We start from the raw sequence: 15,530 nt of genomic DNA on the forward strand, positions 1-15,530 counted from the left end.
AGATCAGTTATGTCCTGTGCTTTTCTGGCATGGGTCCCAATCCTACCAAACACCTACTACCACACCATGCACACCATACAGAACAGTGCCCCACATCAGTGTCAGTGTATGTCACTGAACCAAAAGGGTAAAACTATATGTAAGCATACCAAAGGATATATGAACATAATGCACTAACTTGAGTCCCTTGTTATTAATGGAAGAGTTACTTTCACGATAATTTGCTTGAGGTCTATTATCTCAGATCTAACTACAGTATACTCTTTTATCCACTAATTTGGCCTAGATTTCTGTCCTTTTGCAGCTTACTTCATTCACTCAGTGACAGAAAGAGGCACTACATCCTTTCCACAGCACTCCTTTGTGATTGGCTCCACATTTTGGTGTTAATCTAATCAGTACAATGGCAACAGTTTTGTGGTCAACAAAAAAAGAATTGCTGCATACTCTGCATAAACAGTCTGACACTACTGATGATGGTTACTGCAGAATCCCACATCATTCTACCCCACACTCTCAGACTTGGTTTCATAAGGATGCCACATATGCACATTCAGACGATCCATCCATCATCCAATCCTACATTGCCCCATGAGGAGCGGAGGAGCTCGGAGCTAGGCAGTTGGTCCCGACATTTAAGATGAGAGTGACCAGCTTCACTCATCCCTGAGTGGCATCACATGACCAATCAACCCCAACCACCCCTTGGATATAAACCTTCACCGGCTCAATCCAATTGGAGTGCAGTAATTACCCACTAAACCACCAGGTGCCAAAATTTGGTTATATGGTTACCACCCAGCGCAGTAAATGGTTTCCAGGTGTACAGGAAACCATTTGGCTTGACACTCAGTATATAGTCACCCACAGGCAGAAGGAAGAGGAAAGAATGAAGGAAAGAAAAACAGAAGAGGGAGTGTAAAGTCACCTGTACACAGAAGGACAAGGAAAGAATGAAGGAAAGAAAGACAGAAGAGGAAGGAAGGAAAGAAGGATGGAGAGGAAAGGGCAGACACCCAACAGCACTGAGTGAGTGGATGGTGAGTGCTCTCACCTACCACAAATATTCAGATGATAATGGATTTAATCATCTTGAAACTTCCTGAGCTACAATGATCATTTTTGGAAATCACCAGACCCTTCCTGTTTCATTCATACCGTTATGTGTATAACAGCTCCAACATGCCTGCACGCATTGGCCTTAGTCAACTAATGGCAGCTCTCCATGCTGCTCTATCTTTGGCAGCCCTATTCAGTCCCTTATCCCTGAGGTCACATTCTATCACCTCATCCCAGGTCGTTTTTGGTTTACCTATTGCAACCCTACCCCCAGCGTTCACACTTCTCGCTTTCTGCACCCAATTATCATCCTCCATTCTCTCCACATGCCCAAACCATCTCAATCTACCTCTCCTCATCACAACACCAACACACTCCCATCCCATCATTCTTCTTAACTCTTCCATCGTAAACCTAGCCCCCCCAGGCCTCACATTCAAGGTTACACTGCACACCCACAGAATCATTATCATTTCTGTATGATACTATTTTGATCAACTGTGCATGCCCTTGTTATAAAATGTATGTACAGGTCCTCATATACATTCACTTATAACTTACTATGCATGTTCACTGGAAGGAGCAACTACCACTACCCTGAACTCTAGATACCAGACATACCAAAGTTAAACAAAAGTGTCCAGCATCAGCCATGATGAAATAAAAACATCCTACCAGGGCTAAAGGAGATACTGAGAGAATTCCTATGAGTTAACCTTGTACAACTGCAACTGTCATTTCCTATCTATCTATCTATCTACAGCCAAACACCTTAATCCTGTAATGGGTAGCCACAAACCAACTGCCTTCACATCACCTGGTCCTCTGCCATTTGACTGCCCTCCCTCCATCTCACACATGCCTCTCTCAAAAATCTTACTTCATCCCTCCACTTCATTTGTGGTCTCCCCCTCCTCCTCACTCACATACACTCTTCTAGTCAGTTTCCTATTCTCCATCCTCTCCACATGGCCTAACCATCTCTAAGTATTTCACTTTACATTTTACCACTCCCTTTCACTTCCTTTTCATACGATCCTGACAACTCAATAATAACTTACGAGGAACAAAGGTTGAAGTATTCATTGTGTTTAGATACCCTCCAGTTGGGGCATCGCGTTCTTTGTAGTTCCTTCTCCCAGTCCTGTGCTGTGCTGTATAAAGGAAAGATATATTAACACCAAATTAAGGAACATTTATCATAAAGCAAAAACAACACACACGATTGAACGCATCATAATTAGCATAACAATAATCATCCATCTATCTATCTATTGCCAGACGCCTTAATCCCATAAGGGGTGGCCACAAACAAATTGCCTCCATGTCGCCATTTCACTGCCCTGTTCCCAGCTCACACCCCCCTCTCTCATATACCTCTCCAATCCCTCTCTCCATCTCATCCTTGGCCTCCCCCTCCCTCTACCCCCTTCAATAATCAGATTACACAAATAATAAGATTACACAGTCACTACCCTCACAGCTGACACAGAAAGAAACCACATCCCTCACTGACAGCATTATCTCACCTTGAATATATTCATTATTTCCATTAAGTTACATGCACGTTTCACACCTCACATTTTCCACAAGCCATACAAACCTGCCTATCATCACTTAAATATACAGTACTCTTTTTGCTCTAAATTGGCCTAAAACTGCCATCCCTCTGTCTTGCATGCCGAGTTGTAACAGGAACTAGAATATGATTACAGTCACAAAGAAGTGCTATGTAAAAGGATTTATAGCTGTACTGTTGTCTTTTCCTACCACTAAGTTACATGAAATAAGCTGGAAAGGGATGAAAATCTGGGCCAAATTAGAGTAAAAAGAATACGTCCAGGATACAAGGACAAGGTGTGGGTATATTTGATCCAAGAAAGAAATGATCTATGCTGGAGGGGTAGGCACAGTTCTTGCTAACACCTCACCATTTCATTCCACACAGTGAGAATTTCGGTTTTACTTCTTTCACCCGATTTTCATTCTTTTACTTCATGTTTCACCCCAGTGGCAAACAAAGACAATAATATGGCTCTACGTTGTTTCCACAGCACCTCTTTGTGACGAACATCATATTCTAGTGATAATTTATTGCTACAACTCAGCATTCAAAAGGAGCAGATGGAAACTTCTGGCCAAGTTAGAGTGAAGAGACTACAGTAAAGGAGTGAAGCTGCTCCACTCTAAAGCCAATGTGTTTTCATCTGACAAAGACCTGCAACCCATTTCAGCTCAAATAATGGCCAAGTGTAGTCAGATTGGAGGATAATTTTGCTATAGTATTCTGAGGTTGTCATTATCACAACCTGGCAACCTACTATTCAAAAGTGTGCCCGATTTCGTATCATAGTATACACAAATCATATCATTATGCACGATTATACTCAAACATACTATACATGAATCACAAGCGTCTTATAGTATACATGAAAATTGGACGCACTTCAGGGGTAGGTTTGCCAGGGAACGATAATAACACCCGCAGAGTTTTGCGCCGCGGCTATAGTAACAAAGGACACTGATACCTACCTCATAACTAAGGCTCACCAAATTCCACCCAACCATAACTTAGTATGCAAGTTGTGAGTGGCCCAAGACTGCCAGATGAAAACAAACCAAGTACAGCAGAGGAGTTAATGAAGGCTATATGTAATCCCTCTAGTTAAAAATGCCACAATTAAGCTGAATATCATCGTCTAGAGAAGGCAAGAATATCATCATCATCACCATCCTGCTGCTGCTGCTGCTGCTGCTGCTGCTCCTCCTCCTCCTCCTCCTCATCATCATCATCATCATCATCTTCATCAGACCAACTCCTTTTCCCTGTCTATGGATGGGGTGAGGTGGGTTCCAGAAGGCAAAACCAGAAAAAAGAATGACAGAGGATAAACTAATCAACAACATGCCCAGCCAAATACACCACACACTAATTCAATAACCACTGAAGCTCACAGAATTCTGCCTCTACCTCATGATAAATTTTTCAATAAAGGTGATTTGGCACCCCTTTTTAACATCACAGCATCCAGATTCACTCTATCGGATACGCTTATGTGAAGCTACAGAACGTGGTGAATGTTTTAGGCGTATCTGATAGAGCCAGGATTCCGGGGGCTTGAATGATGAGTGAATGGAAGTGTGGCCCACTGGACTAGGCAAGTTTGGGCTGTCTGGACATCACTACACCTCACCCTGCCCTAGGGTGGGAAAGGAGGTCCGGATGATGGTGATGAAAAAATTGACTAACCAGTAGTCTGGGATGCCAGGGTTGGGCGGTGGTGCATCAGATGCCAGAAAGAGGTGGTCTATACTGGAAGGGAAGGCGTGGTGGAGCAGCGCCTTGGCCACCTTCACCCCCTCACCAGGACGAGTGAACTTGAAACTGAAGTTGATTATGCGTAGATTCTGCAAAGTACAATATAACGCAGGTGGGTTTCACTATACAAGTACTGTAGGTTATATTAATGGAGGACAGCTCAGACAGGGAAACTCATAGCATGGAGTGAAAAACAGAACAGCAGAAATTCATGAGTGAAAGATAGGATAGTTGTAGACCTGATAATTTGAGCGGAAGGTCGTTACTATACACGGACTCGTAGAATATCACGTTATGAAGACTTAGCACGGTACATTAAAGTTTTAAGTGGTTCAGCTCCATCACATGAAAACAAGACCAAACGCTGCTCACCTTTAACACTAACTGCAGACCTGATAACCTGAGGGGAAGGCTGTTACTATACAAGGGTCGTTTCTTCTTGGCACTGTCCTCTGAGTAGTGGTAGAGGGAGTCAATTTCCGAGAGACACACATCATGTACGCCCAAGAAGTGACTCTGTAGGCTTCTCTCGTGTTGTTCCTTCTCCTGAAATATTTAGGGGGTAGCTGGCATCATTATAATCATCACCATCATGTGCAGAGGTCAAAGAATGAGAGACTGACTAGAAGAGTGTATGAAAGTGGGGTGGAGGGGATGACTGAGGATGAGGTGGAGGGATGGAGAAGAGATGTATGAAGGAGGAGGATGTGACTTGAAGGGAGGGCAACTAAATAGCAGAGGACAGAGTGATATGGAGGTTATTTGTTTGTGGCCACCCTTTACAGGATAAAAGCATTTAGCTACAGACAGACTGACAGACCATCATCATTATCATCATCATCACCACATCATCATCACCACCATCACTCCCACTTTAAGATATGGTGATGTTGGATACAAAAACATGGAAAGAGAAAGTACAGATGTAGTCACCACCACCACCATTACCACAATCATCCTTACCCTCATTCCCACTTTGAAACTGAGTGAACTGGGACAGAGAAACATGGGAGAGAGAGTACAAAAATGGCAGTACTATCAACAGCAAGCCAAGTCAAACAAAAATCTAACTTACTTTTACTAATACAAACCCTGAAATGCAGCTACTTCACTACTCATCAGCCACACAGCAAGTAGTCACACAATACATGATAAAAAGGAGGGTGATGGGACAGTACTCAAGCCCTCCTTTATCCTCTGATGCTTGTCCCAAAAGATATGAGAGTAGTACTGCATATCTGCCCACCCTATGAGAGAGTGAGTGGCAAGACTGGGATAAGATTGATAGATGTGAAGTCCTAAATGCCAAAAGGCTAACCTCTTCACTACCAGGATGTATTTTTGTGGTTTATGTATTGTTATTGTTGCTGTTATTGTTGGTGCTATTACTGTTATTTTTTACTGCTATTACAGTTTTACTCTCATCTTTAATGTCATGATCAACTTGCCTAGCCCCAGGCTCCTAGGCTCCTCATGGGGCAACATAGGACTGGATGATGGATGGATGGATGGATGGATGAATATTATTGTTGTTGTTGTTGTTGTTGCTGCTGCTGCTGTTGTTCTTGGCTCATTTGAACCTGGTGGACTGCATGTTAAAGTTGCCTTTCTCTTACAGTCCACCATCCTCCATTCAGTGGATAGGGAGGGAAATGAGGGACATTTAGTATAGCCAGGCAGTAGTTACATCAGTGCCACCACATGAAGGCATCCCTCTCCACCATTACCCTTGATGGTATGATACATTCTTTGCTCTAACTTGGCCTAAAATTGCCATCTCTCCCTCATGAATGCTTAACTGTAATAATATATTAATGCTAAAGTACAGTGCTCGTCAGAAGTATGGAGCGCCCTGCGTCCCTCCTGAGAAACAAACCTTTCAACATTGAAAAAACATATAAATAATGCATTTTATTTACCTTTAGTGCTTCGTAGGGTAGCCTTTACGTTTCTTCACGGACCTGAGACGTCTTGGAAGTGAAAGGGCGAGGCTCCTGAGGTGCTGGAGCGGTATTTTGTCCCATGAGTCACGAATGGCGGCTTCCAGCTTAGGCAGAGAGCTCACGTCCTTCCCTTGGAGACTCTTCTTTACGAGGTACCAGAGGTTTTCAATCGGGGTGAGGTCTGGGCTATTTCCTGGCCAGTCTGTCATGAATGATACCTCGCAGTCACAAAGCCAATTGGTGACCAATTTGGGCTTGTGAGCAGGTGCACCGTCCTGCTGAAACACTCGTGCACCTGTTAGCTCGAAGGAGTCTGGTGAATGATCACACAGAAGCTCCAGGTAAACATCCTGATTCACTCTGAGGTTCTTGGGAAGTACAACAAGCTTCCCCAAACCCTTCCCTGAGAAACAACCCCATACCATGAGTGAATCAGGATGTTTAAATGTGCTTTCTACATACCGTGGGTCAAGTGGGTCACTACCTTTGCGTCGATACACATGTGCTCCTCTGTTACAGGTAACACTAAACGTTGCCTCATCAGACCACAACACTGACAACCATTGCTCCTCACCCCAGTTTAGATATTTATTAGCAAAGGCAAGCCTACGAATTCTCTGGCTGCTAGAGAGAAGAGGCTTTCTCACAGGCCTGTGACTTGTGTAACCAAGCTCATGCACCCTACAAGACACTGTTCTCACTGACACCTCACCAAACACTTCTGGGTTGCTCTCCTTAATTTTCCTTGCACTCACACGAGGATTAAACTCCACTGCACGTTTTAAAACGTTAACAGACCTTGGGGAAGTTTTCCTAGGCCTACCAGACCTCAGTTTCTTTGTGGGAACTGCACCACTGTTTTCCTCCCGAAACCGCGCACACCAGCGACGCACTGTCGATCGTGCCACACCAACCAATTCACTAATTTCCTTTGTCTGGTGGCCTGCCTCCTTTAGAGCAATGATCTGGGATATGATTTCACTCGATAGTTCACGGGTAGGTGCCATAACAAAGTTTTAAAGGCCAAAACACTGCGGGACACTCGGTAAAAAATGGCGCAATTTGAGAGGGACACTCGGCGGAGTTCCTCTCTCTCAGGCAGCCCATAGGCGACTGAGGCGGGAACCAACCAGCGTGTCGGAAGGCCTCAGGCTACCGTGACGTCATGCTCGGAGCTCAAACTTGTGGCTCAATTCTTACCCCCAAAAATGGGTGATTCTTTTTGGGCCATAAGTATTGCGCGCCCGGCGGACAACGCTGAATACTTCTGACGAGTACTGTATGATGCTAGTCACAATGAAGTGTTATGGAAAGGATGTAGAGCTGTAGCAGTTTTGTTTCAGCCTCTGAGTGATGGGAAATAACTGCAAAATGATGAAAATTTGAGCAAACTTAAAAAAGTACAGTGGACCCTCCCTATAACAAAATAACTGGGGGGAAGCCTGATCCGTTAAAGCTGAAAATCCATTATATCCAATGGTCCCGCCGAGGTGGGATTTCAAGCACACATTTGAAAATAAATGAGTACAATAACATATTCTAGTTTTAAAAATGAAAACTATTTCACCACACCATACACTAACTTGTCCCATGATTCTGACCTTTTGTTGTTATTTCACATCCTTGTCAATGCACTTCTTTATGAAACACGTGTTTTTCCCCATTTAATGGATCTATCTATCTATCTATCTATTGCCAGACGCCTCAATCCCGTTTGGGGTGGCCACAAACAAATCGCATCCAAGTTGCCCTGTCCCCCGCCATTTCACTGCCCTGCTCCCAACTCACACCCCCCTTTCTCATATACGAGTACCTCTCCACCCCATCCCTCCATATCATCCTCGGCCTCCCCCTCCCTCTGCAACAGTGGAGTCACATTTAACGGATACTGTTTGTTATTGCTGATGGAAGTCCGGTGGCTTCACAGTGTCTTAAATCCAATATCCGGTCTATCGGGGTATGTTAAATCAAGGCCTTATTTTATATGTAATTTTTTTCAGATAAGGATGCCCCCCTTGTAGAAAAGAGACCATGAAGAATTCATCCAACACCTTCAGTTCTGGTCTTTTGCCTAAATTAAGTCGTCTGGTGGAAGAGACAGTGTTAGCCCCTTCAATCCAACTATATCTTTTTATATCACATTCTTGTTACCAGCAGATAGTTATATTCAACTTCAGACAGACCTGTGGCAGTGAAGGGGTTAATGGAGGTTATATCTGTTCCCTCCAGTTTAAAAAATCTACCTAAACTGAATAATCTGGAGGAAGCACGAAAAAAATCAGCATTTACAGCTGGCCACACATGCACCTGGAACAGTGTTTGTGTGAAGTGGAGATCTGGCTTCAATTTCCAATGTTCATGCATCACAGTTACTTGGTCATTTCAGCTAATATTTGACACCTCCATTCATTTATGTCAACCCCACCAACAAACATGTGATTATGTCAAGGTTGTCGTTTCGTTTTTGAAGGCTCCAAAGTGCTTGCATGCATTGGCCTTGGTCAACTATTGGCGGCTCTCCATGCTGTTCAATCTCTAGCAGCTTCCCTCTTTAGTCCCTTATTCCTTAGGTCACACTCAATGACCTCACCCCAGGTCTTTTTCAGTCTACCTCTTGCTACCCTACCCCCTAACATTAACATTTCTCACTTTCTGCACCCAATTATCATCCCCATCCTCTCCACATGCCCAAACCATCTCATACTACCTCTCCTCATCACATCAACACACTCCATCTGTCAAGTGTATCAAATGCTAGGCCCCTGTGACACAAAGATACAGTACTGTCATAAGTTCATACACTGCCAACTGTGCATTATCCGAGTGAAAGGCTTAACCTATAAATTATGTATCTTGGTACAGTAATGGACGTGGCTCTGGCTGCGATGTACAGTGCCTCTAGAGAGACTAATTAAAACTGTAATTTCTTGGGTTATTTAACAGGTCTCATTACAGCTAAAGCAAAGTATATAATGACTTGGAAATTTTTATACCCATCCTTAAGCATGTCTTCTTTCATCTCATACCCAAGTAACTAACCGTATTGGGGGATGGGAAAAAAATTCTGAACAATACTCAACTTCAGGATACTGAAGTGGCATAACTGCAGCACTAACTGACCTACAAATATTTCCACATATATTTCACACAATTCATTACATTCATGGAGGGTGAAAGACTGACGATGAGAGTGTATGTGAGTGAGGTGGAGGAGGGAAGAGGGAGGGGGAGGCCGAGGATGAGATGGAGGGATGGGGTGGAGAGGTATATGAGAGAGGGGGGTGTGAGTTGGGAGCAGGGCAGTGAAATGGCGGGGGACAGGGCGACTTGGAGGTGATTTGTTTGTGGCCACCCCAAACGGGATTGAGGCGTCTGGCAATAGATAGATAGACATTACATTTTCTGTGAGCCAGTATGACTAAAAAATCAAATGGAGAAATTTTAATAATGTTCTTTGAGCATAGGGCAAGAAAGGGGTACGGTTAAGTATTCCCACAGGGTACAGTTAAAGGTTACTATGTGATTTTCCTTTATTATAATGGTGTAGTGGATGAAAAAACACAAGACTAATATACAGTGGGAGGTTGTGGACTAGGATGGTATTCTCATGGGTTATGGAAGCTCCCTAGCACCTCTCCCTTAGCAATTAATTTTTGGATATGACTTGTTGATACCCTTTTGTATGTAATATATGCAGTGTATGGCAATGTAAGAAGGATTTATATAAAACAGAAGAGAAGTGTACAGTGTAATAAACAAAATAAGTCACTTAGGAAAAGGTGTTAGGGACCTTCCTTGACTAAAATACATGCCCTAGTGACATATATTGAGGGTGTATAGTGTGATGACCTACAAGTGTCACACAATCCACACCTGCTTACTCACATGCAACCACCACCACACTACATACTGATTGAGAAAGAGAAAGAGAGAGAGAGAGAGAGAGAGAGAGACCGACTTATATATGCAACTACCACCACACTACATACTGATGATACAATGTCCCCCCTCCCCTCCCCCTTGAGAGAGAGAAAGAAAGAGAGAGAGAGCATACCATTCACTGTTCAGAACTAATCACAGCTCATTGTGTTTATCTTGGCCATGAATTTTGTACTTTTTGCAGCATATTTCACGTAGCTCAGTGGCAGTAAAAGACAATAATACAGCTCTTCACATCCTTTTCACAGCACTTCATGACTGATGCTATAATCTAGTATTAATCAACTGCTACAACTCAGTATTCAAGGTGAGGAGATGTAATTTTCGATCAAGTTATAGTAAAAAGGGTATACTAGGAAATGGTGCCATGGATGCAGGTGCCCTTACTTACGTTACTTCACTCTGTTTCGTTTATGAAGGCTCCAACATGCTTCATCCGTCGGCCTTGGTCACCTAACGCAGGCTCTTCTTGTGCTCAATCGCTGGCTAACTTACTGTTCAGTCTATGACCTCATCTCAGGTCTTTTCGGTCTGCTTCTTGCAACCCTACCCCAGACATTCACATCTCTCACCTTCCAACCCAACTGTCATTACTGTAGTTATTTTTTCTTGAGTAAAACATAATACACAAAGTCATAGCAGTCTCTTGTAAAGAATAATACTGTAGCTATCTGGGCACTACATTTTGATGGGCTTTGTAAATTATAGTCCTTTTTACCTTAATTTGGCATACATTTTCATCTTTCTGCGGCTTATTTCTTGTTCAGTGGTAGGGAAGGGCAATGCTGCAGCTGTACATTCTTTCCACAGCACTTCTTCATGACTATAATCTAATGTTAAGTCTCTTTTGTTACAACTAAGCATTCAAGATGAAAAGGTTTAGTCCAAGTTTGAGTAAATGGAGTAAAGTGATGTACAGCATCTAGAGTTCACGCGGTTCAACGGAATTATTATTATTATTATTAATATTATTGTTATTATATTACTAGAAGCCACCATGCCACAGCCGCAGCTGAATGGGAAAGAAAAACAAAATACATACAGTCAGTCCTCAAGCAATAAATGGTTGAGTAAAGTATTTTTGTTCCAACACAGTCAGCATAATGCAACAGGTCATAATCAACATAGGGAAAATCTTGAGCTTATGCACGAAGTGTCAGCTGGCCTGGTGAGACAATCTGAAAGTTGTGCATGGCGACGTCACCCGCCAGACTTGCCATGATTGACCGGCTTACATCCGGGTACCTGTCCTGGGCACACTCAGTCCTTTCTTGTGTCTCACTGAGTTCTACCAGAGATGTGCAGCAAGTGTGTGTGCGTGCGTGTGTGTGTCTGAGTGTCGAGTGAGGACACTGATTCTTAGTCATGCAGTGTGATCAATCCCAGCCACCCAGAAAGCGGCGCATCTTCACACATCCCACATGTATGAGATAGTGAAGAAGTTAGAGCAAGCAATGAGGCAGATAGAAATGGCAAAAAAAAGCCTAGTGTGATTGAAAGCACCAATGAAGGATTCAACTTAGATGTTGAAGAAGGAATTGCAGGAGCAGCAACATCTCAACAATGACAACAAGAACACTGGGGGCGGGGGAAGGGGGTGGAGTGCCACAGAGCTACGCATTAACAACACGAGGGTACCCAGCCTAACTTTTGTTTTCATTAAAGCTATTTTAAAATAATTCATGTTCTTTATTACAATAGTCATATCTCTTTCAGTGTTTTACCTGATGGTGGGTAGAAGCAGGGGGTAATTTATGTGGGGCAGGGTGGTAAGATGGGTAAAAGTGAGAGTTTTGGAATGTTGTAAGAACACACTGCATTGTTATACATGCAAACATATTGACTGAATGACGTGTGTTTGAGTACCACAGTCTTTGTCCAGTCCATATCGTCTGCATTACTTGATGACTGACCGTACGGAAAAAAAATCCGTACACCAGACAACAAATGTCCTCCATTCATAAAAATTCTGAAACAGTTGGACCTGACCTGCTGTGGATCTGAATCTTGGACGGAAACTATTTTGGTGAGGCAAATTCCAAGATAACATAGAAGTGCCTTGAAACCCACACACGTACTCTTACACAAACCTATCAACAGTTGTACATGCTAGAAAAATACTGGGCATTGATGCAACAGATACACTTTATATATATATATATATATATATATATATATATATATATATATAAACTGTATAAAAATATATATATATATATATATATATATACAGTATATATATATATATAGTAATCACTCTAATATCCGGACGCCCAATATCCGAACATCCCCACTAACCGAACCTTATCGTCCTGGGATCAAACATTCCCAAAATGGTCCGAAAATCCAAAAAAATTGGAAAAAAAATCGATTTTTTGCCGTCCGTAATTTGAACTTGCCGCGCGCGCCGCGTAGGGGCATTGTTTTGGTTCGTCATTCCTCCGACGTCCGATAGAGCGCCGCTGCATCCTCCCCACTTCCCGCCTGTCTCTCACCGCGACAAGACCTACGCTCTTCGCCATGGCTGCCCACGTGCTCGCTTTTGTGGTGGTGCCGTACTTGCTGCAAGGCCTCCTGCTGCTCTCTGCCCTACTCTTAGTGTGTGTGATGATGGCCCCGCCTCCTGAGAAAAGGAAGAGAGTGGTGTTGACTCTGGAGAAGAAACGGGAGATATTGGAGAAGGTTGATGCGGGTTGGTCTTCCTCTCGCATTCTCCGCGAGTTCAACCTGGCCCGGTCGACTTTGTTTGATATCAAGCGTTCCCGAGACAAGCTCATGCAGTACACGGCTGACTTCTCGTCGAGAAGCAAACGCAACGTGGAGAGGAAGGTTATGTTTACCCCCAAGTAAGCAGAGATCGACCACTCCACGTTGATTTGGTATCGACAGCAACGTGCAGCTGGTGTGATGGTACGTGGAACGGAGCTGAAGGCTGCTGCTGAGAAGTTTGCAAGGCTTCACGACGCCCTAGACTTCAAGGCATCCGAGGGTTGGCTCTTCGCGTTCAAGTTGCGACATGGCCTTACTAACCGTAAAGCACATGGCGAAACATTGGACGCTAACGAGGATGGAGTGGACGAGTTTCGGCACAAGGTGAAAGGCTTGATCGACAGGGAGGGCCTCACTCTCGGTCAAGTCTATAACGCTGACGAATCTGGCCTATTCTATCGCTCAGTGCCAACGAACACTCTCGCTGATGAGACGGAGAAGCGTGTACCTGGCCGCAAGCTTTCTAAGGAACGGATATCTGCTTTGTGTTGTGCCAATGCTAACGGCATGCACCGGCTTAAGCCCGTTATTGTTGGCCGTGCAAAGCAGCCTCGGTGCCTTCGTGGGGTGATGGATGTCCTTCCTGTCGTATGGTACCATTCTTTGAAAGCATGGTTCACAGCTGTGATTTTCAAAGACTGGTTTCACCATCACTTCGTCAAGGAGGTCATACATTACCAGGCAGACACTGGGAATTCCTCGCGACCAGGTAAAGGCTCTCCTTCTCCTCGACAATGCACCTGCCCACCCGTGCGACAAGGACTTGGTTGCTGAGAATGGCCGTATTAGGTGCATGTTTCTGCCACCTAATACGACTGCTCTCATTCAACCAATGGACCAAGGAGTGATCGTGGCAACAAAGCGCCTGTACCGTCGGAAGTTCCTGGACGAGGTGATGGTGGTTCTCGAGGACGAGGACGAGCGCAGGGAAGGACGTGACACTCGAGGCAAGCGGACTTTGGAAAACCTTCGCCGCTACAACATCAAGTCTACGCTGTACAACTGGGCTAGTGCATGGAAGGAAGTCCCTGTGAAAACTCTTGAAAATGGTTGGTCTCGTCTGCTTCTCGGAACAGATGTGGAGTACGATTTCCTAGGGTTTGACGTGGATGACTTCCATGCACGGCTACATGCGCACGGCGACGATGTTGATGTGGACGATGTTCGTGAGTGGTTGGACGACGACAAGGGCGATCCTGGGTATCAGACGTTGTCTGATATCGAGATCGCGTCTTCGGTTGCTGGTGTCAGTCCCGAACTTGAAGATTCCGACGGCGAAGGCGATGATGATGCAGACTCCGCCCAGCAGGACACTACTCCAGCCATCCCCAAGCTGAGCGCACTCCAGGAACATCTAGAGTTCGTCCTAGACTACCTGGAACACCCGGACTGCGACAGGGAGATGGGGCCCTTGGGACTCGTGGAGGAAGTGCGTGCTTTCCGGCAGCGCATCACCAATCGCCAGAATCGTCGGTCCTTGCGTCAGTCAACGATTGACAGTTTTTTCAGGCCCGTGACCCCCGCTGTGCCAAGCCCTGGTTCCACTCCGTTGCCTCCCCAAGACAGGCCCTCATGCTCCGAGCCACAGCCCAGCACATCAGCTACAGTGGAGTCACCGCTCGACGTGAGTTTGCGGCTGTCTTCAGAGTCTTCTGTAGTCGGTACGCCATCACCACTATCCACCGATGCACCCCTTGGACGCCTGCCAGTGATACTCTCGGGCTCTGACAGTGAATAAACAGCAAGAACTTCTCCACTAAACCACACGGGAATTTTGAGTGTTGTGCAGTGAAAAAAACGGTGTGTTGTGTTAAGGTTTTCAAGTTGGGAGAAAAGACTAAGTAGAAAAGAAATTTAACGTAACTAACCTTCTTTGTTTTGGCTTTGGAAACTTAAAAAAACTTGGGAAAAGTTTCATACTTCTAATATATATATATATATATACAGTATATATATATATATATATATATATATATATATATATATATATATATATATACATATATATATATATATATATATATATATATATATATATATATATATACAGTATATATATATATATATATATATATATATATATATATATATATATATATAAATATACAGTATATATTTATATATATATATATATATATATATATATATATATATATATATATATATATATATATATATATATATATATACAGTATTTTCAATCACCACCATCTCCATCGTCATCATCGTTGTCATTACTCATCATCATCACCACTTTTCTTTTTTCCTACCAAGTGGACCTACATATATTCATTCAGATCATCATCATCATCATCATACTGTCATCATAATCATTGTAGTCATAATCACCATCATCATCATCGTCGTCTTTTTTTTTCTCTCTCTCTCTTCCTACCTAGTGGTCTTACGTATATTCATTTAATCCTCCTGCTCTTCATCATCATCATTTCTTTTTTCCTATCTGGTGCTCCTGCCTATATTCATTTAAATCATCATCGTCA

The 15,530-nt window shown here is 43.5% G+C and overlaps 1 protein-coding gene across 1 annotated transcript in view; it reads right to left on the reverse strand.

Moving 5' to 3' along the window:
• Positions 1-15,530, reverse strand: part of LOC145418625 (uncharacterized) — a 54,210-nt gene that overhangs the window by 21,473 nt on the left and 17,207 nt on the right. The window contains 3 exon segments of the mRNA XM_080286990.1: positions 2,121-2,213; positions 4,310-4,467; positions 4,751-4,924. Coding sequence (XP_080143116.1) covers positions 2,121-2,213; positions 4,310-4,467; positions 4,751-4,924 — 425 coding nt within the window.

This window comes from Coenobita brevimanus, chromosome 115 (genome assembly GCF_032717465.1).
Source record: "Coenobita brevimanus isolate Jiangsu-jjx chromosome 115, ASM3271746v2, whole genome shotgun sequence".
Lineage (NCBI taxonomy): Eukaryota > Metazoa > Arthropoda > Malacostraca > Decapoda > Coenobitidae > Coenobita > Coenobita brevimanus.